Consider the following 27,371-nt stretch of genomic DNA (forward strand, 5'->3'; position numbering starts at 1 on the left):
TTAGTATAATGGCAACAAAAGTTGAGGCTTGGCATAGTTGCTCCTTTCAAACCTGCCTCCCTGCCCAGTTAAACAGCCTTCTTACGTTATGTATACTTCATATGCAAGGACAAGGTGTCCAAACATCCAGTGCACATTCTGTATGTTCTTTTTCTGGATGATTCAGGTTGACTGCCTGCACACACAATGAAGCAAATCGTGATCATTGTGATCATTTGAAGAACCATTTCTAAAAGTGTTTTGATGCTCAGATTGTTTTCATCATAGTTTTTCAGCTGTTGTAGTGGAATCTGCCCAGACCCATGTCCTCATACTAAAACAGCTGAATAAGTTGATTGCCAGTGACTCCTCACGTGACATATGTGACCAATGGAGAGTACCAGCGACAGACATACCTGACCTTCATCATACCAGACCTTTGACGTCACATGGTTAACGTTGTGACACAGTCGCTGTTTGCTGAGGTTTAGGCAACGAAACTACTTGATTAGGTTTAGGAAAAGATTGTGGTTTGGGTAAAAATATTAACATTCTGTATTTAATGTAAGTAAATTCACACAAATCATCACTATTTTTTGGTTTCACATGGGACATGAACAGCAGTCTCCTGGGTTAAAGTTCAGGATTTGTGTGACCCATCCATCCACTCTACCTCTCCACATGCAGCAAGCCCTTAACACTGTATCACCCTGACTTCCTCCTTTGCTCTCGTCATAATTACTAGAGGTTGCAGCTTCACAATAAATGTAAATGTGAGTTGTAATAACGTACTTGTACAGGCAACCTATACGCCATTTTTTCTGGTGAGGACAGGCTGGCTACGACAGGCAGGGAAAACAGACTATGAGCTCTATTTTTGTGAACCCAAAAATCGCAGTCAAGGACATGCTGCCAATGGCGTATCTTCCAGGCAGTACTTTGGCCAGACTTGTTAAAAAAGAACATGGTGCAAGCAGCGATACTGAGGCAGGATTGTTAAGAACAGGTGGTCCTGGGGAAGTAGAGGAGAGAGGAGTTTAATCTATGTTGTGTGAGCATATGTATGCAGCAGAATAAAATAAAGGCCTTCAGTATAGGCTGCCATCTTGGATAACAGAACTGGTAAGAAACACTCAGTCTTTATTCTACCTTGCTCTCATTTATGCCATGATACGAATAAATGTGTGTGTGTTTGATCATGTGTCAGCTGAGGGTTGTAAAATACCAAAACATTGCAGCTGACCTAAAAAAAACAGGAAACCCAGGAAAATAACAGATCGGTGTACGCTGACACCAACACGAGGCCTGTATGTGTGTCTGATAACACTTTTACACTAAAATTAGTGTTTATGTATGTTTTTAAATGCAGATAAAGCTGCAAAAAATGGGCAACTGGACCATATGCCTTTGCCAGTAGAGGAGCTTGCCCTTCTTTCTTCTGGTGTGTCACATTCAGTGTCACAAATGTGGGGAGAAAACAGGGACTAGCAGAAAGCAGCATGGAGGCCAGCGACATGATTATGGTGGTTGCTTGCATATCTTTCATGAGATGATGATGTGACAGAAATGGAGTGTAACAAGTTGACAGTTTGGTCTAATATCAAGCACCATTTACACGCCAACGTCCAGAACTTCAAAGAGCAGCGTGTCCACCTGGGTGTCGTGTTTCCATCACTGTCGGAGCCAGAGCTGGAGCTAGTAAATACACATGACTACCGCAGTCATTTGACCCAGGAATGAGCGCTGATTCTACCCTTTCCCACTAAAGACGAAAGCCAGATGTTGGTGGGTGTTAATGGGTTTTTATTCAGTGTGGAAGTATCCAAGTATGATTACATCTCCACATTGCAGTCATACAGTGTTTGACAGTGATCTGAATCCATGGATTAAGCATTTATCTGGTGCTCTCCCCCAGTAGGTTTCAAGTCCGGGCTCGCTGTCAGGGTTCCAGTTCAACAGTAACTAATTATTTTAATCATCACTTGATCATTTGGACTGTAAAATGTCATAAAACAGTGAAAAATATCCACATTTTTCTCGTAGCTCAAAGTGATGTCTTCCGTTGTCTTGTGCTATCTGACAAGCAGTCCAAAACTCAAAGACTGTCAGTTTATAATGATATTTAACAGAGAAAACATTGTCACGTTACAGAGGCTGCAAGCAAAATGTGCAGATCAGGTTCCTGTTGATCAGCTATGCAATGGACTAATGGTTGCAGTTGTGGAATACATACCATGTAAGCATTATTTAAAATAAATGTCCCCTGTGGAAGTTATTGATTCTTGAAAGTGTTCATAAGCAGTGTGACCGTTCATTTAGTGGAGTATGTAGGTGCATGTAGAGAGCAGATGGTGGTATTTCCTAACTGATGCTCAGTGAACCATGTCACCTCAGCCTCATTGACCCACAGGAGTGTGGAAAGAGTTTTTCTTCCTTTTTTCCTGCTAATCTCTTCCTTTGCTTTCTTGTTTTCCTCTCAGCGGCAGGTCCCGACACAACCAGGCTGTCTGTAGTCACTGTCTGAATGGCTCTCTCACTGCAAACACAAACAGCTAAACAAATTGTTCTAAGCATTTACCGTACAATGTTAAAGTGTTGACACAAGTAGGCTTTTAGGTTTTTTAAGAATACCAGTGAGATGATTGGAGTTGAGGGTTTAATCCTGGGTATAATCACTAATTGTGGGGTCTTGAGTTTTCTGGAACAGTTAGACCTACACTGACAAGAGTTTTTACTGAAAGCACCTGGAAAGTCTAAACATGAAAAGCAATGCTTTTGAATGTTAAAGAAATGATGTTGAGGCTTGTGCATTAAGCTTGTCTCAGAGCTGTCTGGTTCGGCTCTGATTTCTGAAAACAGGCCTGTGATCGTAGCATATCATGTAACATTCCACCTGTTCTGTCCATTGCATATGTGGCTCTACACAGAGTGACCGATGGAGCACTTTACTGTGCAAAGCTCAAGACAAAAATTGTTCCTCTGAGTTATGCCAATAAAAGAGAGCACAAGTCCATCTGGCTGTCAGGGAGGCCATTCTTCAATGCAACCACTGGGAGATGCCAAAATGCTCTTCACCTACCTGTATCATCACATTGGCCAATCTGCTGGAATGTCAAGTTGCATTTTACAACCATGTCTGTCGAGACTAATGTATGTAGTGAAGACTTTGAAGTAATTTAATAAAAAAGTGCCAAGTGTACTGCGCGTGCCTCACAGCAAGAAGGTTGCCGGTTCGATCCCCGGGTCAGGCGGGGCCTTTCTGTGTGAAGTTTGCATGTTCTTCCCGTGCATGCGTGGGTTCTCTCCGGGCACTCCGGCTTCCTCCCACAGACCAAAAACATGCTCATTAGGTTGATTGATGACTCTAAATTGTCCGTAGGTGTGAGTGTGAGTGTGAGTGTTTGTTTGCCCTGCAATCGGCTGGCGACCGGTTCAGGGTGTACCCCGCCTCTCGCCCGTTGTAGCTGGGATAGGCTCCAGCCCCCCGCAACCCCGAAAGGGATAGGCGGTATAGATAATGGATGGATGGATGGATGTGCCTGCGTATGTAACCTGATGTAGTATGTACACAACTGTGCTCACATCTGCCGTCCATGCTGCTGTTCTCATCTGCTTCTATTTTTCAGTGTATCCGGCCTCTTATTCACACATTGGTTGGCGATTTGGTGCTACATATTGATACAAATACAAACTGAAATTTCATTTAGTATATGTGTGATACAGTCAAAAGAGCTGCCATTCATTGTGTAAATTATGTTCCATTACTTTTACCCCAGCACAGTGTATCTGGCATGGCATTGTTTGATCATGCTTGCTTGCTTTACATATCCTCCTGAGACCCAGCCTATTCATTTTTGTCCTCTGTAGTGAACATTTGGTTTTGTTCTATATTTTTTGACTCATTTGAGCTACTCAACTAAGTCCTGGTGTGCTCAGTAGAGGACATCCTGGCCTTTCCAGTGATATCTCATGTGTTTGGGTGGGATGAGGGAAACTTTATTGGAGACTGCAGCAAAATGCAAATGCCAGGAAAAGAGAAAAGGTAAGTCAAATACTGTTAAGATATTGTTTTTTTTTAACTATGGTAATCATAAATTTTCTTAGCAATGTGATGAATGTTTAATAATGTCAATGTCAAAAGACGTTCAGTTTCATTTAAAAAATAGACTGACATATTTGTTTTCTTGTCAGCCTATTATGATTTCGTTGTGTTATGGTAAAATCGTTCTGTTAGTCCACTACAGTGCACATGCTGTAAAATCTAAACTAAAAATATTTTTCCACTATTCTAAAATGTGAGTTGTTGTTTCAGCTCCATAGAGGCCTTGTTCTCGTTCTCAGGAGGACATTGTCAAAGTACAGCAGCTCCTCCTATACAAGGTTACATTCAAACTTTAGAGAGAAAAAAGTGAAGTGTAGAAGAGAGAGGTGACACTTTTGGCAAAATCCCAAGCATAAATGGAAATTCATCAGGAAATGGGATAGAGTGATTTCTGATTAACCCGCTTGGGATCAAGGATATTTCAGGTACAAACATTTGAAACTAAAGCATGATTTAGAGAACGGATATTCTCTAAATCTCATAATCCTAAAAGAGATGGTCACTTTGCTATTATTAATGAACTTACCGAGTCCAATGACAACAATCCAGATTTCTTTGGCAACATCTCACACCTCATGGAATTCTTTGACTTAATAGCAAAGGGGCTTCAGTACAATCCTCAGCCTAAACCTAGACGGAACAAGAAACACTGACTACACTCATCTGACATGGAACAGCAGTGCATGAAGGATGTAGGTCTTTGTGATTTCCCAAATCAATTACTTCCTACTTTTTAATTCTGTTAAATGCCAAATCGATAGTGCTGCAAATCATCTAATTATTATTTCAGACCATGTACCAGACAGCTTTGACCTAGTGCATGAAACGGACCCAGTTCCTTCAAGTAGACGGCTGCTCAGCACCTCATTCTGAGCAGACGAAGACTTCAACAGTTTCCGTTCCAGAGAGTAGACGCTGAATGAAATGACCACAGACACATCACCGTTTGTGCTTTGAGAGGCAGCAAAAGCAGTTCTCAGAGGACATATATTCTTCATACAGGAAAAAGAGCAGGAAATGTAACTAAGTCAAACTAAAACATGAATTTTCAACTTTCTGACACCACTGAGCAAATCCAAAATGAGATAGAGGAAATTTAGTTTCAGCTTGAAAAACATCACATACACATCTAAACACAGAATTCCTTTGTGCCAAAAAGGACTGTGACCTGGTTTAGCTTTTGCCATCTTCATTTTGTTTTTATTCAAAAGCTTTACCAGGTTAAACAGATTTCAGGCTTTGTCTAATATGTTCCAAATTTGAACCACAATCAGTGACTATGATTAGAGCTTCCTTTGAAAATTGTTTGCTCCCTTGTGCAGTCTGCACTCAAGTGACAGTTTGTAATATTATATTATATTTATTATGGAGTCATCTGCTGTACTGCCCGATGCAGCGTGGAAAAGGATTTCCTGCTCCCCTGCTTTCCGGAAGGAGGCCGCCTCCATGCAAGGCCTGCCAGGTGCTTGCTGGGTGGATAGCAGATGGCTCTACCATCTGAGCTGGACACACTGAAAAAGATCCTCTCCATCCCTGGGCTAAACACCTCTGTCGTCTGCCGTCTGGAGGAGCCCACTCCTCAGCAAGCCAGTGACAAGCAGTAGAGAAGTACCATGTGTTCCGCTGCTCTTCCTTGTTCGGCCTGGACAGAAATAGTTGTCAGAGGTAGTCAGCATATGGCTGAATCCTATGGCTGAAATGAAACCTTGCCTTTGTGACTCGCCACCTCAAAATGCTTCCTCGCTCTGGTTGAACTAGACAACAATCCTGATCAGCTGTCAAGCTCAGTCCCCCTTGGTAATATGCCTCAGGAACTTGGTTAAGGTTGGGGAACAGTATTGGTCATGGTTAAAAGAAACCAGTGTTTAGGTCTGATGTTTTGTTGATCCATCCATCCACCCCAGCCTCCTCCCTCTGCTGACTTTGTGGCTCTATAAGTGTTTCCACCTTTGCTCCTGATGGACTAGAGTCATGATTGCTATAGCTACTAGAGATCTATCTATCTATCTATCTATCTATCTATCTATCTATCTATCTATCTATCTATCTATCTATCTATCTATCTATCTATCTATCTATCTATCTATCTATCTATCTATGTGGGCAGGCTGAATAACAGAAACACCTGTCATTGAGCACCACAGTCTACATCCTCCAAAATGATCATACACCTGAATCAACACCTAAAACTGAACATTATAAGCCTATCTTTATTATTACTACCTTTATTAGGCAGGACATTCTCCTCTCACAAGACCTCCATGTGTTGACATTATCTCTCTTCCATAAAGTAAATTTCAGGATTTATCTTTCTCTGGTATGTAAGGTAAAACAGCAGCCTGTCACAGATGACTGTATGCAGGTGAAACGGTGACATTCAACATTCATGTCTCATGGTCTTCATTAAGTGTGTAAGCTGTGTAAGTAAAATGTCATTTTAACAGCTGTTCCAGGTCTTTGGAGTTCAGTTGGAAATACACATTTCTCAGATGTATCCAGTCATACAGTATTCGGTATCTTTGGAAATTAAATCTCAGGGTTGGTCTAAACATGGCTAAACATAGCAAATATACATTTTTGTAATGATGCATTCATTGGCAGGAAGAAAACCAGTGTTGTATGGAGTCAGTCAGTAAATGGCTAATAAAAATAAGGGAGGTGATAAAACTGACTGGACAGGCTCTGATTGGCCCCATATCTCAGTCTTACCCTACATAGCACTACTTCCCACACGCTATCACATATTATCAACATGCACATAGCTATGAGGTAATGGAAATAAATGCAGACAGAGGCAGCGCTGTGTTGTGAGGCATTGTGGCAGCTCCTGGCCATGCCTGGCCCTGCACAGCTCTGTCCTACCATAATACTCTCAACCTGCTAATCTTACTGCACAATGAGAACACTCCTGCTCTTTGTGTGAGCAGGCCAAAAGTGTGTGACCTACTTTGAGCCTCTCTATAGTCACAGCACTCATAAAAGGTCCTGCTTAAAAACCCCTGCCACCCACAATTCTCCTCCCTGTTTCTCCTCCCCAGCCAGTCTCAAGCTTTTTCATTTAAGATGGCCCCCAAACATACACAAATGAGGCCCTGGAACAGCATTTGATAAGATTCCAAGGACCCACAAAGTTTTAGTGGTTGATTTGTTTTATTCAGTGGTACAATTATCTCTACAATGCACAGGTGGATGGTGAGGACTGGGCATTTTTTGGCGCATTCTCTCATCTGGATGTTTTTTATTGAATGTATTAGCTGCACTAATCAATATGTTAATAATGACAATCGGTAAGTAACTGTAATGTGAAAAGGGGGAGCTGGTGGTATTTAAGCAATTTAGAGTTATTAGGGAATGATCATGGTTTTGACTGAATATTGAAACGAGACAGGACATGCTTTCTTTTTCAATGTTGAACCATAACCACCGTCTTTTCTGAGCTTTAACCGAAATGTTTCAGGAGCCTGAACCCAACCACACGACACAGGACGTAAACTCTCTTCTTCCGTGTCAGAGTTCACTTTATACCTTTTACACCTACTGTCCACCTGAGCATTTTCCCTGACTTTGAGGTACAAGAACAGTTACATCACCTGAACTTTGAACTTTGCCGCTGAATGTAATCCTGACACACACACACACACACACACACACACACACACACACACACACACACACACACACACACACACACATGCATTTCTTTTTCATAATTGTCAAGCAAAAACCTTACCATTTCTCCCTATATTATTATTCCTGCTTTAACATCTCATTAAGATGTGTCTTAATATGCCTTATTCATCTTGAAAATCCCCAAATAGGTCATGGATCCAGGATGTTTAACCTTTTTTTGTTTGTTTTGCATGGGAACCAGAGTATGATGCTGACTGACAGAAGATATTTAAAGAAAGAGAAACCCTGTTCTCATACATCAGCAAACTGATGGAGGTCTAACCTTAAAAAGCCAAAGTGAAGCAGATCAGGACTGGAGGCAATGGTGGTGGGGTGGTGGGTGGAAATGGGATATAAGTCATATTTGTAGCAGTATCCTATTTCCTGTGTTTGCTTTACTGGAGCAGAGATGTAATTGGAAGATTAGGGGGTTGGTTGGATATTGTTGTTGAATGAGGCCCGGAAGACTCGACACTCATGGTTGACTTTATGGAGTGGCTGCTCACTGGTGGGAGGTGACACTGCACAAATCAGCTGATTGGCACCCTGTGTGTGTGTGTGAATGAGAGTTGGATACAACAACACACTCACACAATGTTTTTCTGGTGTAAAGGGCGTTCTACCAAAAAGAGGTCTGTGAGTGTCTAGTTTGTATAGACTATTTGTATGCATGTCTGCACATGCCTGTATGTGTGTCCACATGTGCAAATGTCTATATGGTCACGACAATGTGTGTGTGTCAAAGTAGCTGTAACAGATGGGCATAGTATAACTGTACAAATGTATAGCATTAGATTGGGTCAATGTTAATGGATGATTTTAATTAACCACCAAGTACTATAGTATTATAAGTGCTGAATACTAAACTTCAAGAAGGCGTCCATTCACTCCAATGACAGATGCTGACTCACTGCATACACAGAAAGTTTTCTGACTTCCTTGTTTGCTTGTGTATTAAGTTGTGGCGTTCCAGAAGTGCGATGCTAAATTTGTTGAGTACAAATATTGATAATTTTCTCATCAGAGTGTGTTTCTCTCAATATCAAAAACAGTATTGGCCTCAAAAATTGAGTATTGATGAAGCTACAGTATGGAAAATATTATGTATTTATGGTGCATGTCTATATACAGCATCTATGGTGTGCTTGTTTATTTAGGATTATTCCAAATGTGCCTACATGTGTACAGTATATGTACATGTAAAGATTGTGTGTACAAGTGTGCATTGTACAAACGTGTATATATTTTGAAGTGTGAGTGAAAAAATTAAAATATGTGTACATGCACTGTGTGCTACTATATTTGGTATACCTGCACAGTCTAAAGCATTCTAATACAACAGCTCTGCCATTACATCTACCTGCCTTGTATATATTATGTCCCCCTCATGTATGGGGGAAGTCCTAATTTGTGTATAAATATTTGTGCTACACTATGTGTACAGTATCTGTGTATGTAAAGTTTATACTTTGTTAGGAGGGTGGGAGGTGAGGTAGTTAGTGTGACATAAAGGCCAGTGGGGTCAGTTTACAGTGAGCAAGTATTTGTATGTGTTTTATGTGCAAGCATGTGTGTGTGTGTGTGTGTGTGTGTGTGTGTGTGTGTGTGTGTGTGTGTGTGTGTGTGTGTGTGTGTGTGTGAGAGAGAGAGAGAGAGAGAGAGAGAGAGAGAGAGAGAGAGGGGGAGAGAGAGGGAGAGAGAGGGAGAGAGAGAGGGAGAGAGAGGGAGAGAGAGGGAGGGTGAACAAAGCGTCTCTTCCAGGCTGACTCAGGCCTGTGTTGTCAGCACTCGGAGCTTCGACTGTCCAGGATTCAGTGGCTCAATGGAAAGCCCTTCATGTTGTAACGGCTAATTAGTGCAAAATAAATGGCTGGCCGAAGCTGCTTGTGGGCAGCACAGTGCTGTGAGTCCAGAGGCCTGATGGGGCTTTGTGGCTCTTTTGAGGCTGTCTGGCTGGATGTGCCGCCAGCTATTTGAGCCAACACATCACTGTTTGATCAGCCAGCTAGCCCCTAACACCAGGTCAAAACCCAGCACTGATAACCACGGCGCTGTGGATCGCAGCTTTTTGTCTGGGGGCTTTAGCCTCAGAAGTGCTGGCTTCAACGGATCTTTGATGCTGCACAAAATCTCAGCCACACCTCTGACCTCACTGTGGAGCATCACCGCCCAGCTTTGTTTCATTCACATGGGCTTTATAGAGCCAGTATGGTAAAGGCTTGCTCAGTACTTGCATCCAGTGTCATTTAAAGGGAATCTGACCAGCTAATGAGGACCTCACTCCATGGACCAAACATGGTGGGTCATTCATTCCAGTAAAAGCTGCTCACTCAGCACTGCAGGAGCAACATTTTCTTTGCTGCCTACTTCTGTGTGCCTGACTGCTTGTACAGTAGACATGAATAATACCAACATAATGTGTGGCTGGTGAGTTGGTAGCTTTTAAGCCTTTGAACCCAGTTAACCAACCCTGTGTCTGACTAAATGGTACATTTCAAAGGATTATGTTCACTGGCTACTTTTGTTCCAGTCCATGAAGTGCTGCATTTTTTTAACTGCACAGAAGTTGCATGGGAGTTGGTCAGCGTGGATGTTTGTATAAAGTCTTATGTGTCAGATGTGCAGCACTTTACATACAAAAAAATGCTTTGTTTTTGAACATTGACAAAGTTTGCAATAAAAAACACCAATGCTATAAAATAAACCAAAGCATGATACAATAGTAATATTAGAACTGCCACATAAACATGGGGGGGGGGGGGGGGGGGGTTCTGGGTAAAGCATGGCTATGTTGTCTTATATCAACCGTGGGGGCTTGAAGTGTCTACCCCAGCATGCAAGAGTGCTTTGGCTTCTCTTGTGGACTCAGTCAAAGGGTATGTTCCTGAGGGTGTTTTATCTTCAGGGCCCCAGAATGTAGTGGGAGATCTGCTGTCATGGGAAGGTCCCTATGGAACTTGCATCTGCTGATGGGCCAGATATGGCTTCACTTAGGTTGTGCAGAAGTAGACCTCTCTGCCACGGCACAGAACACTCACTGTCCTGCCCCCAAACTTGTCACATCTTTGTGTTTCTGTCCTTCCTCCAGCACCTCTTTGCCCTGGGTCAGGCAGAATCAGGGCGTACCTTGCAGCAGTCCCTACTACACAATTTTTAAGAGGAGTGACACAGAGTCGTACATCCCGGAAGCTTCTACTACCCTCCTTAGACCATGTCCATGTCCATGTGGTTCTCAGAGCTCTTTGTCTGCCATTGTTTCAGCCAAGCAGGTGAATTGAACGCTCTCTCGGTAGATATGGCTTGTCTCAGGTTTGGGGATGGGCATGCAATGGTTCACCTTCTTCGAAACCAAGCTTTTCAGCATTTCAACTTGACTAGGAATTTTATCTCCAGGCATCTGGTGGCCTTATATCCTAGTAGATGGTGCCAACTCACTCATGACTGATTTGGCATACTGTAAATACAATTTTCTGAATGAGGTGAACCTGTTAGTATTCATTGTCACTCTGGTGAAAGTTGGCCCTCTCTTCCTTTACAGTTGATAGAAAGAGGGAGAGCGTGTGGGTGTGCAACATACATATATTGTGCAGCAGGTGATGCTGCAACCACAGACGGGATTAGTTTGGTGTAATGCTCCTGACTCAAAGGTGTCACATGGTTACAGGTTCACTTTCATCCATAAATCCATATCTACAGACATAAAGATTCATAATCCAGCACATCAAAAACAGCATCCCAGCAAGCCTGGACTCTCACCAGCTTGCACCCAGAGCCAACAGATCCACAGAGGTTGGTTTCAGCCCAGCATTCAACATAGACACCCTCACCAACCTGATTAAAATAACAAAATTATCACTCTGGGCTTGAGTACCACACCCAGCAGTCACACCACCTTCCGCTAGTGTGGAACACCGGAAAACTTGTGGAACAGACATTCAAACAATTTCTTTTTTGGAGTTTAAGAGTGTTTTGGTTTCCAATTATAGGGCCATTTGAAGGTTTTTGCTTATTTTAGAACTGCATATTGTTAGAAGTTGATTTAGGATTTGCAAGCCAGAACTAGTTATGTATGCCTGTTTGCAAAGTGAGCTCACATATGAAGGAACAAAAATGTGTGGATGTTCGGACATGCAGACAGAGGTTTCATTTTCCCCAAATCAGTTAAAGCAGTGCAGCTGACTGGAATAGCAAAAGGCAGATAGATGAATCATTATCAGAGGAGTCTAGTTTATGAATAACAGCTCGTACAACCCAGATTCTAAAACGCTGGGATGCTGTGTAAAACATAAACACAACAAAATGTGATTATTTTCAAATCCTTTTTAACACATACTCAACATAAAACAGCACAAAGACAGTATATTTAACGTTTGACCTCAACTTCATTTTGTAAATATATGCTTATTCTGAATTTGATGCTGAAACAAGTTGGGACAAGAGCAACAGTAAACTGGAACTGAAATTGTTGTTCCACAGGTAAACAGGTTCATTGGTAACAGGTGATAGTATCATGATTGGGTATGAAAGGGGCATCCTGGAAAGACATGGAGGGAGGTTCACCACTTTGTGAACACATGATTGTTAAAAGAATATTAAAATATGGACTCTGGAACACTTTGTGACTATTGCCGGTAAGCAGATTGCAAATGATCACATTCTTGCTTTTACTCATGTTTTACACAGTGTCCCAATGTTTTTGGATCAGGGTTGTTTAAGGTAAGAAAGTGAAAGGAAAGTGCTCATTTCACCAGGAATCTTTTTGTGTAGCACGCAGCAGGTGTTCCTCGACACAGTCTCTTTCCTGTACATATATCTCATTACCACACTGTTCTCCTGCCAGAGCAGCCATGTAAACAATCTTTTAAATATAACCTCTCTGCATGTGAAAGCAGAAAAACAAATATTTCTGACTTGCATTATTTGAATAAAAACATCAACATTTCTTTCCTATAATTGTCTGAGATCATAGACATTATACACACGTAATTGCAGCCTTTCACTAAGCAGGCATAGTTGTAAAATGGCAAGCCAGTGAAGAGGAAAAAACACGTCCAAATCCAGGCCAACATCTGTTTTCATCTACCCGAAATGTTTCCATTGAAGAGGGCTTTAGCCTGAGCCCAGTCCAATCCAAAACCACCATGTTTGGATTTTACTAAATGGTCCATTCTGCGCAGTGCTGTAGCTAGATGACATGTATGAGAGCTCATGAGGGTCTCTGCCTTCTGAACTGCTGAATGCATTCGATGTGATACTGTATTTATTCTGTGGTCTCCAGTAATTTCAAACTGGTACACTTTGTCATCTGCATTTACAACCAAGTCATCAAACTGACATTCAGTGTCACTCACTTGTCAGTTGGTAATTAATGATGATAATAGTTATTTATTCATACATAGTTACATAAATGCTTGTTTTACTAATAATGTTTTTCTTCCAGTTTCCCAGAAGCAAAAAGTAAAGGGAACTACAAAACCAAATGTCAAAACACAGGGAACCATAAAAAGGATGGCATAAAAAGAGTGCGCCCAGCATGCATACATGTGCAGCAAGATCAACATTAAACCATACACACAGACTCACAGGCAACAAAACAGTAGCAGCAAGAAACATGGCAGCCCGGCTCCAGGAGCAATATCCACTCCACTTAGTCAGTTCTGTTTCAAGGAGAGTGTGGAGAGAATTCAGTCTGTGTCACCACCAGTGACTGATTGACAGCTGAGAAGAACGAGATCAGTGTTTGCCACACAGGTGGGAGCCTGTAGGACATGATCCATCGAGGGAAATACATGTAGCCACATTTGTCTACTTATTGACTGACCAGGAAAATAGTGCAGGTGATGGTGTAGCTATCTTCATACATGAGTGATAGCTGAATTTGAACTTCTTGTGTTGCATTATATACATTTAGGCCTAATGGAAACCTGCTAACATCGGGTATCGAGATTGGTTCAGCCTCTGCTCTGTGCAGTGATGCTGCACACTGAGTGACAAAGGACCATCCTGGACAGATGAGCCGCCTCTGCTGTCATCCAGAAAGAGAAAGAAGATCCTAACATAGTATAGTTTTGTTTACTCACATGATATAGAGAACATTGGAACAGATATTAATTGATCATCCAGCCTTAGAAGCTTGTGATTTGCCAACCCATGTCTACACATACGTTGAGCAGGGCAGATTTATGGAGAGTGGATCTGCATCAATATGATGAAATACCTTCATTTGTTTGCTATTTAATTTCCTGGACTATTCAAAAACAGACTTTCCTACATGGTTATTTTACCCGTAAATTCTTGAGGAACAGCACTGGCTTCTGGTCCTTACAGTGAGGTTGCCAAAGATTGTACTTGCTAAGTGTATCTGGCAACCCACACTCTAGCTAGAGTATTTATATGGAAATGTGGAAGGAAGTGGAAACATGAAAATGTTTGTTATGGGCAAGAAACTTATTTTTCTGTCATTGTTCAAAATCGACTCTTGGACGACTCCATTCATCAGAAATCTGAGGATGAGCCCTTTCCTCAAAATGTCACAGCATTACAACATTAAAATCCTCCTACCAAGAGCTCTTAGGAGCAGATGTATTTGTTTCAATTTAGTCAACAGATTCTGGTCATCTGTGAATGTGAGAAGACAACTTCTGCCTAAATCCAGTTGTTTTGTCACAGTTTTTTATATTAATGTCCATGTTGAGAAATGGGCTGACGTGAAATAGAAGGCTGGATAGGACACTTCCCTTCAAGATAATAGCAACTAGATTTCATTCATGCTGAAATCTAGTGTCAAACGAGGGAGAGAAAGATGCCACACCTTGCTTATTTTCAAAACCACACTCTCATATCTGTAGTTTTTGTCTTCAAGTAGTTGTCTCAACAACCCTGAGAACAAGAACAGCATCAGTAAATAGTCTAAACTTACAGTAACAGTCATAAACAGGCTAATTCAGATTTTAAGTCATTCTGTGCTGAGACTGCAAAAGACATCTTGACTTTACTATGCAAAGTTGAGATGCTGCCTCGAGTTTCGCCTACTGGTTGTTTTTTACTACAATATCTTGAAGTCAGGGTCATCCTGTCTAAAATGAATGAGGAGCAGGCCTGTCTTCTCATAGTGCTTATGTTTGTGTGAACACAGCCCTTAGGCAACACTGGCTACAGAAAACTGGTGGCTTCAGTGAACTCAACACTCAACAGTGTTTTAGCTTCTCCTCGGAAGCCAGACCTGATTGGGTTGCTGTTCTGCAGTATATTATCACAATAGCTGTGGTAATGCTGTGTGAACAGAGCAGCAGAGAGTGAACTGTTCTGCCCAGCGTTTATAGACTACTGGATTGAAATAGTAAATGGACTGCATTTATATAATGCTTTTAATAATAATGCTAATTTGGGGTCAGTATCTTGTCCAAGGACACTTTGCCCTTAAGAAAGTCCCCCTGCATCACTGCACATCAGGCTGGCATGAACACTGTGTGTGAACAGGTAAACAGTGCCTGTTCTAATATCCTTCAGAAGACGAGAGCGACAACTACACACCAGGTTGCTGTGTTCCAGAAAACAAATTGAGATGAATGGACCATTGAATTATGACCCAAGTGATATACTGTGACAAATACAACTAACTGCTTCAGATAAGTGTCTCTGCTCGCTATATATTTAGACAGTATACAGTCACTGGAGCTTGGGACTGATCCTGACTGTGGCAGATTTGTGACTGTATCTAACAGGCCAACAGTCATGGCAGCTTCTCCAACTTTTCCCGTGTTTCTTCTGCCTGCCTCTGCCTTTTCATACAGACCTGAATCCTGAGGCTTCATGCACAAGTGAAATAAAACGTGCATTTTCTGTATTGTCTGATAAAGACAAAATTTGATCTTGCTGTTTCTCTGGCTGTCTGTTCTTCTCTCTCTGTCATTGTTTTTCTCCCATAATCTCAACTGGCTTTTCATTGTCTTATCCTCATCAGTTATTTAATTTATGGCTGTCAAATGAGCCTCCATTGGCCTTGCTCCAGAGGCAGACAGGAAGCAGGTGTGTGTGTGTGTGCATGTGCTTGTATGTGCGTGCATGTGCACTGACACATGGAGATATCTAACTTTCACTTCAGAGCATTCCTGGGTGAAAGCCTGATTGATTGTTTTTTAAACATTTTTGGCTGCTGATGTATGCCTGAGCAGTCAGCCTGCTTTCAAATGTCTGTTGGCAGTACTTGATACTGATAATATTACACAAATATGTAATATCAGCTTAATTTTAGAGTTTTGGTGTTTTCTCATTCCATTTCTTTGTCACAGATCTGTTCAGTCTCTAAAGAACATGATTAAGATAAGCAGGTAGTGCGCATGCCTCACGGCAAGAAGGTCGCAGGTTCGATTCCCGGGTCGGGCTTTTCTGTGTGAAGTTTGCATGTTCTTCCTGTGCATGCGTGGGTTCTCTCCGGGCACTCCGGCTTCCTCCCACAGACCAAAAACATGCTCATTAGGTTAATTGGTGACTCTAAATTGCCCCTAGGTATGAGTGTGAGTGTGAATGGTTGTGTGTATGTGCCTTGCGATTGGCTGGCGACCGGTCCAGGGTGTACCCCTCCCGCCCATTGACAGCCGAGATAGGCTCCGGCCCCCCCCCGCGACCCCGAAAGGGATAAGCGGCATAGAAAATGGATGGATGGATGGATTTCTACAGGTACATTTCAACATTTCTACAGTATCTGAGGCATCATTAGTCCTTGCACTTTTATTTGTTTATCTGAGGGAGGGGGTTCAAAAGTTCAGATGTGTATTAAAAGGGTTACAGCAAAGCTATGGTGAATTTGTGTAGATTCCAAAGCTGTGCTGTTGACTGAGCTGAGGCTGACATGGACCTCATTGCAGATGTTACTACACATCGGGGCAACAGAGAAGTACTACATGGGGACTGTTTCTGATCCCAGGGGTGGAGATTGTTGAGAAGGAACACAACAGTGATCTTTAAGTACTGTTGGGTGCTTGGAGAGCCCAGCTGTAAAACATGGTTCAATAGTGGAGGAATTTTCATATGTTCTATGTTTGTATTAACTGTACTTTTTACACAGTGCTACTCATCCCAAACACCAAGTCTGTTTGTATTTCTGCTATTGGAGTTTTAGTTTATTTGTTCAAGAGAGGTCTAACACCATAACAGGTCCAACACCTTTGGGGTCTAACTGATCTTCACAATTTCATGTAGCTTCACCATCCAGGTACTTCCATTATCTGTGATGATGAAACATGATAAAAATACATTTGTTATACATGTAATAAAACCTAAAACCTTGGTGTAATAACAAGGCCTCATGGTGATTTCTGTACCTTGTCACCTTCATCAGTTGTGCAGCCCAGTTTGTGAGGGAAGTGTTTACTACGGCAATGCTTTTCTACATATTAGGTTTTAATTAGATCAGAAGTGGGCTCTGTGGCATGAAAAAACAAAGCCAGTCTGAACAAAACACAAGATTTAAGGAAGCTGAAGATTACAATCTGCCATTACAATCTCCACTGCAATCTTCTCCTCTAGATAAGTTTTTAGCTTTCTTTTGAAAATATCCAATGAGCTGGCTGCCTGATATCTGTAGGTTGTGTGTCCCAGAGCTTTGGGGTGTAATGAACAAAGGCTGCAACCCCAATTTTCTTTCAACTGTTGCTGGAAACCTGCAGTAGACCAGCAGCAGATGATCACAGTGTTCTTGAAGGCAAATAATAAACAAGGGATTTGTGATGTATCTTGGTCCTCATCTAAGGGCTTTGTGTTCGAGGGGGAGGACCTTCAGATCAATCCTGAGTGTTACAGGAAGCCAGTGCAGAGCAGCTAAAACTGGACTAATGTGCTTTCTCCTCTTGGTTCTGGTTAATAGACGAGCTGCAGAGTTTTGAAAGAGCTGAAGTCTCTCAGTGGTGTTTTTCAGGAGGCCAGTAGAAAGTGTGTTACAGTAATCAAGTCGGCTTGAAATAAAGACATGAATCAGTTTTTCAGCATCTGTTTGATTTATAAGAGGTCTTACTCTTAGTTATGTTTCTAAGGTGGAAAAATGAAGTTTTCATCACCTTGTTGATGTTGGACTTGAAACTTAGATCTGAGTCTAGGATGACACCAAAGCATTTAACCTCAGATTAAATCAGATTAATGAGTTAATTTCCCCAGATTATTGAATACCATTTCTCTCTAAGTTTTACGACTGACTAGTAGGATTTCAGTTTTGTCCTATTTTAACTTCAAGAAAGTATTGGTCATCCATTTATTTATTGCCAAAGACAGTTAGTAATGTAGTGTATAGCTGCAGCTTGATTTGGTTGAGCAGAGGTGTACAGTTGTGTATCATCTGTCTATCATCATAGTGAGAACAGTAATGGACCGAGGCAGCTGCCTTGTGCAATCCCAAAACAGCTGTTGTGTTTCTCAGACACATGATCTCCAAGACTGACAAAACTTTCTCCCTTTGATGTGTGTTTTAAACCAGTTTAACACACAGTCAGAAAAATGAACCACTGTTCAAGGCGTTTAATTAAGATATCATGAGCACAAGAACTAAGATCTTATTTTCATCTGAATTTAGTCTGAGGTCACTGATTATTTTAGTCAGAGCAGTTTCAGTGCTGTGTTTTGTTCTAAAGACTGAATTCCTCCAAAATGTTATTTTCTTTAAGAAAGGTGTTAATTTGCACTGAAACTGTCTTTCCCAGTATCTTACTGATGAATGGAAGGTTGGATATCGGCCTGTAGTCAGGGTGTGAACTACAGGGGAGCCGGGGGAGCTTGGCTCCCCTTAATGAAACATGAGCTCCCCTGAAAACATAATATGCGAAATTTTGGGGGGTCTCTATTATTGGCAATATGCTATTTTTGCCATGCATTTCTATCTTTCTGTGTCATCATCATCATTGTTCATACATTTAATTAGGCTATTATTGATGTATGATTCATGCATGAGGTTGATTCACTCTAATAAAGATACTGGCATGCATGCTATACTTGCAATCACCATCAAAGCATGGCGGCGCAGTATCAAATTTAACTCATGTCAACAGGTAAACTGAAAGATGTTGTTGATGTGTGACCCTCAAATTGATGTATTTGTACAGAGAAATGATTGTGCTCATCTGTGGTAACTTTAACCGTTGTTGATGAGAACTCAGTGCTTTGTAGGCAGCCTGGTGTTGTCTGATTTTGATCTGATGCTCATACAGTTGTGTGTTTATAGGCTGTTTTGCTGTTTGACCTAATCGTGTGTTATTGGTGCCGGTAAGATAGAATATCGTACATCACTGCTGAGTAAGTTATAGTGTGCCCTGGCTGTATTGGATTAACCTGTGATTAACATGATTTGAAACACACGCTTTAAACAGAGTCAACACAGGAGATGGATGAGTTAGACTGTCTTGTGAGCTCAGCTAATGTAGTACAGGTGAATCTTGTAATGGAGCAAGGAGAAACAAGTTATCTGAAGGCAACTACATTTTATACACATGTATGTTACCCACTGTCACTCTGTATCATAAAGTGAAGTGTAACAATTCCTTTGGGGAATATGATTAAAGATCATAGAGCTCAACATGATAATTAGATTTTCCTTACAATGAGCTTTATAACCTCACAGAGCCACAGTATCCAGTCCCCATTGTTTTGTCTGGTTGTCAGTTGAGGTGCTGTGTGTTATGGAAAAGGGCTATCTACAGCCAAGAAATGGAAGTGAGAGGACGTATGACCTTGATCTTCTCATCCAGCCTGTGGTTTGAGGAACTGTATTAATGCACACATGTGTGTATCACCCAGCATGTTCAATTTAATTATCAATTCATGTCAAACACAGTTGTAACTTATTTCTGAAATTCACTGTTATGTCATTGTTTTACAGGTATTGCTTATCTGGGTGGTGTCTGCAGTGCCAAGAGAAAATGTGTGTTAGCAGAGGATAATGGACTCAATTTGGCCTTCACCATTGCTCACGAGCTGGGACACAAGTAAGTATGACTGTGCTCAAGTCTGAAAAAGGTGTATTTCTACAATGTATCACCTTGTTGTACTGCTACTCTAATGTCCATTTTTCCACTGGAAGATTTTTGTGAAAGTGTGCAGAGTGGAGTGTGGAGGAAGTGGAGGATACTAGAGTTCACGTCAGAGTTCAGTTTCCTCCCATCTTGATAAGACAAAGGCATTATTCTAATAAAAAGCTTCTTTAAGTTAAATGTCAATTACATTGTCAACAACAACTACAAAAAAAAGATTCAGATTTGGAATCAGTTTTCTGCATTGGCTTTATATTCATGGATGAAAAATATAAGAGCAATCACCAGCTAAATCAAATTGTTGGTTTATGCCTTATCTATGTACCAAATGGAAATCTGGTCCTGTGCTGAGACACATTAACAGGTTTCATGTGCAGGACTATGCTCAGTGTTCAGTTTGGGAGAGCCCTTGTTCCACCTCCACCATGTCCACAGCTCAAACAGACCCAGCTGTCTGTGAGCAGTCTGAAGTGAAGGTGGAACACCTTGAAGTTGCTTTTTTCAAAGTTGGAGAGTCTCACTCAGGGATAACAAGCAAACTGTATTTGGATACACTCTGAGCTGCTGAGGCATTTGTCCACAAACAGTCAGTGGAGGAGTTCCCTGACTGATGTTTGCTGTGACAATAAGCACTGACTCACAGTGGGACACATCAGACAGACTGATTTCCAAACTTACCAGGAATTCTACTTTCTCTATTATTAATCCAGACCTTCTCCTTTTACTCTTTAGTCTCTGCATGTTTATGGAGACATTTGATAAATGTGCTGTTATCATCTTTATATACATCATTGTGATTTTATGTCTGCACTGTGCAGTTGTAGGAATTATAGAGAATATGCTATGTGAGGAAAAAAAAAATCTCTTTCAGAGCTTGTAACTGCATGTCATGGTCTTCATCAGTGAATGAAACATCATGTGTCATCATATGACTTAAGTGTAGAATGTTGCTCACCTGATGACAAGTGATCACACATTTCTAATTTCAACAACTCTGGCACACTGTGTAAGACAAATATAAACAGAATGTAGCCATTTCTAAACCAGCTGTGTTTACAGACAAGCATATTTTTACAAAAATCAATGAAGTCGATGAGGATAAACATTCAGTATACTGTTTAATTAATTAGCAAATGATCACATGCTCTTTATGTTTTACACAATGTCCCAGCTTTTTTGGAATAGGGATTGTAAGGAGGCACTGTTGTCTCAGTTCAAAGACAGTCTTTGGTGTGTGATGTGAGAAAGTCAGATCCATAGACAACCATCTGTCATCATGTCATGAACTTTCAGTCACATGATGACTGAGTTAGTTCCATTTGCTGATGAGCTGTCAGATGAGCTGACATGAGCTGAGTTAATGAGTTAACTTTACTGTCATTTCAAGGGTTGTGAATAACTTGGTGGCCATGGTGAGCTTAAAGTGCAGGACAGATGGGACAATAATAAAACCATCATATGAGTGTTAAAAATACAAAATACCATAATAATTACAGAAAAAAAACATAAAGTATAAAGTAAAGCCATTCAAATAGAAATGTACTGTGTTTCTTTTGAATGAGTCAGATTTAAAATCGAGTAGTCCATCCTCCTCCCTGAGGACATTAAGGGCCAGTCTCTGGGTGAGAATCATCTCTCATGATATTCAGAGCATTTTGGTTAAGCTGAACTGTTTAAATTTAAGAAAAATCTGAGATCTGTTAATTTCATCTGCAGTCTGACATATTTTCTCTGCTGTATCATTGCTGTCAAACAGAACTATGACAAACAAAGGTAGAACTCTTTTCAAACATTGCTCTCTCAGTTAGGTTGGAGAAAAATATTGCCAATGAATTGAAACTCTTTTTCATTTTATTGTTTTGTTTATTTATAAATATGAGTTCTGCACTTGGCAGATATGAATACACAAGATTAAAATACTTGCAGTGAAGGCAGAATGTGACTGGGACATCCATTTGAGCCAAGATCAGGATATTTAGACATTTCTTCTCTGTGTGCAGTGGTAAGATGTATGTTAAAGCTGTAAAGATGAAGCCTGCACATAAAGCCCTCATTGACAGCCCAGTTACACAGAGCTAATGCCAAATTCACCTGAAAATCATGCCAAAGTGTATGAACTTCTGGAGCAGCTTTGTGACTGTGCCAGGCCCCTCAGGAGTTATCACAGTTTTCATCGAGCGCTCTGTTCCAGCTCTGGGGGCCAGGAAAGGTAATGAGCTGGCACACACACTGACTGACTGCTGTCCATGTACATGCACGTTATGGAAGCAGTGTTACATTTACGAAATCAAACTCACTAAGCTAATGCAGGACAGGATGAAGCAGTGTAAAAGAAAATGGCAGTTTACCCCCATAACCTCAGTTGACAATGTGGATTATTGTATTTACTAAATTTTCATGAACTGATGCTTACAGCTAACCATTTCGCACAGCTCAAAGACACAAAGACACTGCAAAAATGTTTAGAGACCATGGATAGAACCAAGGTACTGGACTGCCGGAGACCTGCAGTTTTTTAGAAGGCAGGATGTTGGGAATGGACCAATCAGCTTTAGACATTCAGTGGGCCAAATCAGCGAATCCAGTCACTCACAGTGAGTGGAGTCAGAGTCTTGCTGTATAGGTTGACACCCATTATCTTCCATAATTATAATTCCATTAATTTACAGATCACTTCCTTGACACCACCCATGGTCAGCAGATGAATGTCAGTACTTTTATCTCCATCACATCACATCTCTACTGGCACGACAGTCTGTGGTCAGCCTGCTTTGCTTTCACACCACAAAAAAACTGCATCAGATATTTCAAATGACAGTTTTCAAACCTTAAATGCTTAAATGAGCCAAAACAAACCGCAGTCCATTTGAAATGAACCAAACAGGTGTGAAAACAACCCAAGATCATTATCACACCCGTGTGTTCGTACCAGATCAAAAAAAGAAAAAAGTTATTTCAAACAGTCCAAGGGCTTACTTGATGTCACAGGGACTGACAAGTGTTGTGGTGATGTCAACCTGTCATCCCCTTATGTGTTTACAGAACAGCACAGTGCAGTAAAAACATGTTCTTGTCACCTCAATCCAAGGTACAAGATTCATTTATTTGTCACTCTACAGCCCAAGACTTTACAACGAAATGCAAGCTGTTGTCTCTTTTTGCCACTCACAAAACAAAAAGTATGTAAATGGATGAATGAATAAACTACTGTTTATTGTGGAGTGCAGAGGATGAATTGAGGAAAGAAAATTGCTTTGTAGTCTGATGGTATGGCAGCAAATGCTTCAGTATTGCTTGCCAGACAGCAGCAGCAGGGCTAACAGGCTGGGGTAAGTATCGTCTTTTAACATCCTTTGGGCAGACACCTCATTTGACTGATGTCACTGATGTTCAATAGCTGGGTACAATTGATGTGCTGGGTAGTTGTAATCACCTGCTGCAGCGTCCTGTGTGTAGTGGGCCATCACTCACTTGTGAGGAAACTCCAAAGTACATGGAGGAGCAAAAACAGCAGGCTTTAACTACTTTTCACTTTCTGTTGTGAAAATCCCTGCAAACATGTGCTGATGCACACGTGTTACCAAGGTTAAAAAAATTCTTGCAGAAAATTACACACAGCATGTGCAAATCGCTTATTATAAGACTGCTTCTTGAACAGTTCTTAATCAGCAGAGCGATCCCGAATTAAACCCGACTAAAACCAAACTAAAAATGCAAACGCATCAGAGTTTGTGTATAACCAGACAGTTTTATTAAGAAATGTCCACAAGACCTTTAAATGTCACCATAGCAGGACTGATTGCTCACCATCTTATGTTTGGAAATGAGGCAAGCTTTTGCACAAAGGTTGGCATAGTGGTAGTGATTATTGTTTACATATCTATGGATATAGTGGTGCTGACTAATCTGTATTTGGTTACTTCCCTGGCTACATGACATGCTTTCATTAATGTTATCTTCATACAGTGGTTGTGGACGTGTTGTGCTGTGTTGTGTGATCAGTTGGGATAAACAGTATATATTTAATATCAAGTGGCCTGCTGAAGATAATGTGCTCGTCTGCTCTAGCCTTAAAGGTCCTGGCCCAGTTGGACAGTTCTCAGACTCTGATCTATCCCCTCTGCTCTGAAGGCACTGCACTATCCTCTGCAGTGGATAAGGACAAGTCTGAGTCCTGAAATGTAATTCTATATTGCTTTTATTTCAACCAGGGGAAAGGAGTCTGCACTCGTAGTTTATTAGTTTCTGAGTCTGTGCCTGGAGTTGAGACTAGGATGTTGTTTTTAATTTGCAAATGTAGGTCATGGCTTTGGGTGGAAACACACACGCGCACGCACACACAGAGTAACTGTGAGTCCTGCAAGTCCTCCCTGTTACAACATACACTCCTTCCCCTGTTGGTCTCTATTTGTGTCTCTGTCACTGACATGCATTGTGTGTGCACAGATGCACTTTGGGTAAGAGTTCCTTCTTGTCAGAGCTTCCTTTCCTTATTTCAGAACCAGCTCTACTACTCTGTGACAGTATCTATGTATCCATGTCCTGTCTTCAGTATGGGAATGAGCCATGATGACGACCACGCCACCTGCACTGGTCACTCTCACATAATGTCAGGCGAATGGGTGAAAGGACGTAACCCCAGCGACCTGTCGTGGTCCACCTGCAGCCGTGATGACCTGGAGAACTTCCTAAGGTGAGATGTTTTTTAAACCCATGCAGTCAGTTGAACTGTCGGTCTTTCCCTCCCTGGTGTGGCCAGTGGCGAGCGGAAGTACAATCATGACTGAGCTGGTGATTTGTGTCATGAGATTTCTTTAACATGTTCACGGATGGGCAAATGTGGATCCTACATGACGTGAAATCATGTTCAATTGTTCAATTCAAATATTTGTGAAATTTGTCCTTTTGATGCTCCCACAGAAACTGAAAAATGAAAAGCCATTAATGTCTAATCCTGTTAGCAATATTGTAAACAGGATTAGCTCCTGATGGTTAGAGCAACAACAGAGAAAGACTGTTTTCAGAGTTTACATCTTTAGAATCACAGCAGGATGCAGCAGGACTCACTTTGAATTAACCTGCTAAATGTAGTTGCTGCCATCTCCTCACTTTAATGCTGAGTAATAAACCAAGCTCACATTAGTGCCTAGCTCTCTCTCTCTCGTTCCCTCTTTCCCTCTCTGTTAACACACCCACACAACTGGCCTTAAGTGTGCTGACACTGTCAGCGTGTTGCCAGGGCTCTCTGTGGGGCCTGTATAAGCTGCACCACTCTGAGTCCATGGTGGCCTTTTTAACTATAGCATAATGGTGAAAGAATGGAAAATCTAACTCAGTCCTTCTCTGCCCAGCAAAGGCCACTCCAGTATCTGATTGTATTTGGGAATTGCACTGAATAGTGAATGTGACCATACACACACACACACACACACACACACACACACACACACACACACACACACACACACACACACACACACACACACACACACACACACACACACGTCAGCTGGCAAGGAATTTCCACAACATTGAGTAACATTGAGTAACATTCACTGCTTGTTTTGCAAATGTCACAGAAAAAAAACATTGTAGAAATATAAGAATATAACATTGTAAGACTGAAGAAGAAGAACATTCCTGCAGCATTACATTTTGACAGAGGTATAAGATAAGCTATAACTTTATTCATCTCCTGCCATGGAAATTACGGTATTACTGACAGCAAGCAATAGTACAAGAATACAAGAGAATAAAAAATATAAATAAAAAAATCAACTCTATATATGTACATTCTATACAAAAGGAGTTTAAAAAATAATATTCCTAATGGAAGATTTTGAAATTGCACATGGTAAGATTTGGATAATCAAGTGCAATGTTTTGTACTATTGCACAGCAGATAAATATACAGTATTAATGTAACACAGTAGAAACAGATATATGCATAGGCTTAGTACAAAAAGAGATATGTATTATTGCACAAGATATTGCATGGATGTAATAGCAAGATGTTAAATATAAATCCCATCGTAATGCAAAAAGTATGTATGTAAAACGTAGTGCTACATTAAACAATGCTAGAGTTGAACAGTGTGACTGCTGTGAATGAAGGACTTGCAGTCGTGCTCCTTCTTGGATGGAGTGGATGCAGCAGTCTGTTGCTGAAGGAGCTGCTTAGGGCCTCCAACGTCTCGTGCACGGGGTAAAAGGGGTTGCCCATGATGGATGTCAGCTTGATTATCCTCCTGTCGCCCACCTTCTCATTGGTGTCCAGAGGACAGTACAGGACAGAGCCAGCTCTCCTGAACCGTTTTGTAGTCTTTTTCTGTCTTTCTCAGAGCTTCCACAGCCCCAGCAGACCACTGTGTCAAAAATAGTAGATGCCACCACAGAGTCATAAAATATTTTTAACAGTGTCCTACATACTCCAAAGGACCTCAGACTGCAGATGGAGACGACTTTGGCCCTTTCTGTACAGGACATGTGTGTTGTTTGTCCTGTCCACTTTGTGGTTGAGATGAACACCCAGGTATCTGTACTCATTCACAATCTCAATGTCCAAACCTTGGATGTCCAGCAGTGTCATCTGTGGCACATTCGTGTGGAAGTCTATCAGCATCTCCTTTGTCTTGCTGGCATTTATGTGCAGAAAGTAACTGAAAGACTGCGTACTGTGCTTGCTGTCACAGAAGACACATAAAAAGTCCCTGTTCATGCCATGTTACTACAGCATCCTCCTGCAGACTTGTGTGAAAGGCTGCTTGTCCAAGATAAATGTTACCAGCCGAAACACTGAGGTCAGATAACCATAGTGACAGTGGACAGCAAAGGTCCCTCAAAGAATTCACCTTCCTGTGGAAGTCTATCACCATCTCCTTTGTCTTGCTGGCGTTAATGTGCAGGTGGTTCAGTTCACACCATTTAACAATGTTGGTCATGAATTCCCTGTATTGCAATTCGTTCCCCTGTGATACGTGTCCAATGATGGTTGTATCATCTGAGAACTTCTGGATGTGACATCTGTCAGTGTTCTGTCTGAAGTCCGTTGTGTAGAAGGTGAAGAGGAGAGGAGAGAGCACAGTACCCTGTGGAGCCCCCATGCCGCAAACCACCACATCAGACACACAGATGCAAAGCCTCACATACTGTGGTCTGCTGGTGAGGTAGTTGATGGTCCATGCAGCCAGAAGACAGTCTACAGCTACAGCTCCTTCCAGCTTCCCCCTGAGCAGTGATGGTTGGATGGTGTTGAAAGCACTGGAAAAGTCAAAAAAACACCTCTCTCACAGTGCTCCCAGTGTTCTCCAGGTGGGAAAAAGAGCGGTGAAGAAGCACACCATCTTCTCACGTACCTTACAGTTGGCAGTTGTTTATTCACCGAAGGTACGCATGCAGGGAGCAGATGAACCAGGCTGTGGTCAGAGTAGCCCAGTGGAGGTAGGTGTGAAGAACTGTAAGCAGTGTTCTATCATCTCTGGTGTGGCATTGAACATACTGGGTGAAGGTGGGGAGAGCTGCTGACAGGGACACATGATAGAAGTCTCCAGAGATGAAGAGGGGGGCTGGGGGGTCCACATTATATAGGAGCTTGCATGCTGCTGGAG

General features: G+C 41.5%; 1 protein-coding gene across 1 annotated transcript in view; it reads left to right on the plus strand.

The window, feature by feature from the left end:
- adamts17 (ADAM metallopeptidase with thrombospondin type 1 motif, 17) overlaps positions 1 to 27,371 on the plus strand; it is a 121,371-nt gene that overhangs the window by 35,406 nt on the left and 58,594 nt on the right. The window contains exons 8-9 of the mRNA XM_070966639.1: positions 19,614 to 19,719; positions 24,317 to 24,457. Of these exons, the coding sequence (XP_070822740.1) occupies positions 19,614 to 19,719; positions 24,317 to 24,457 (247 nt within the window). The remainder of the gene's footprint in view (positions 1 to 19,613; positions 19,720 to 24,316; positions 24,458 to 27,371) is intronic.

The sequence above is a fragment of the Chaetodon trifascialis genome, chromosome 1 (assembly GCF_039877785.1).
Source record: "Chaetodon trifascialis isolate fChaTrf1 chromosome 1, fChaTrf1.hap1, whole genome shotgun sequence".
NCBI classification, from domain to species: Eukaryota; Metazoa; Chordata; class Actinopteri; order Chaetodontiformes; family Chaetodontidae; genus Chaetodon; species Chaetodon trifascialis.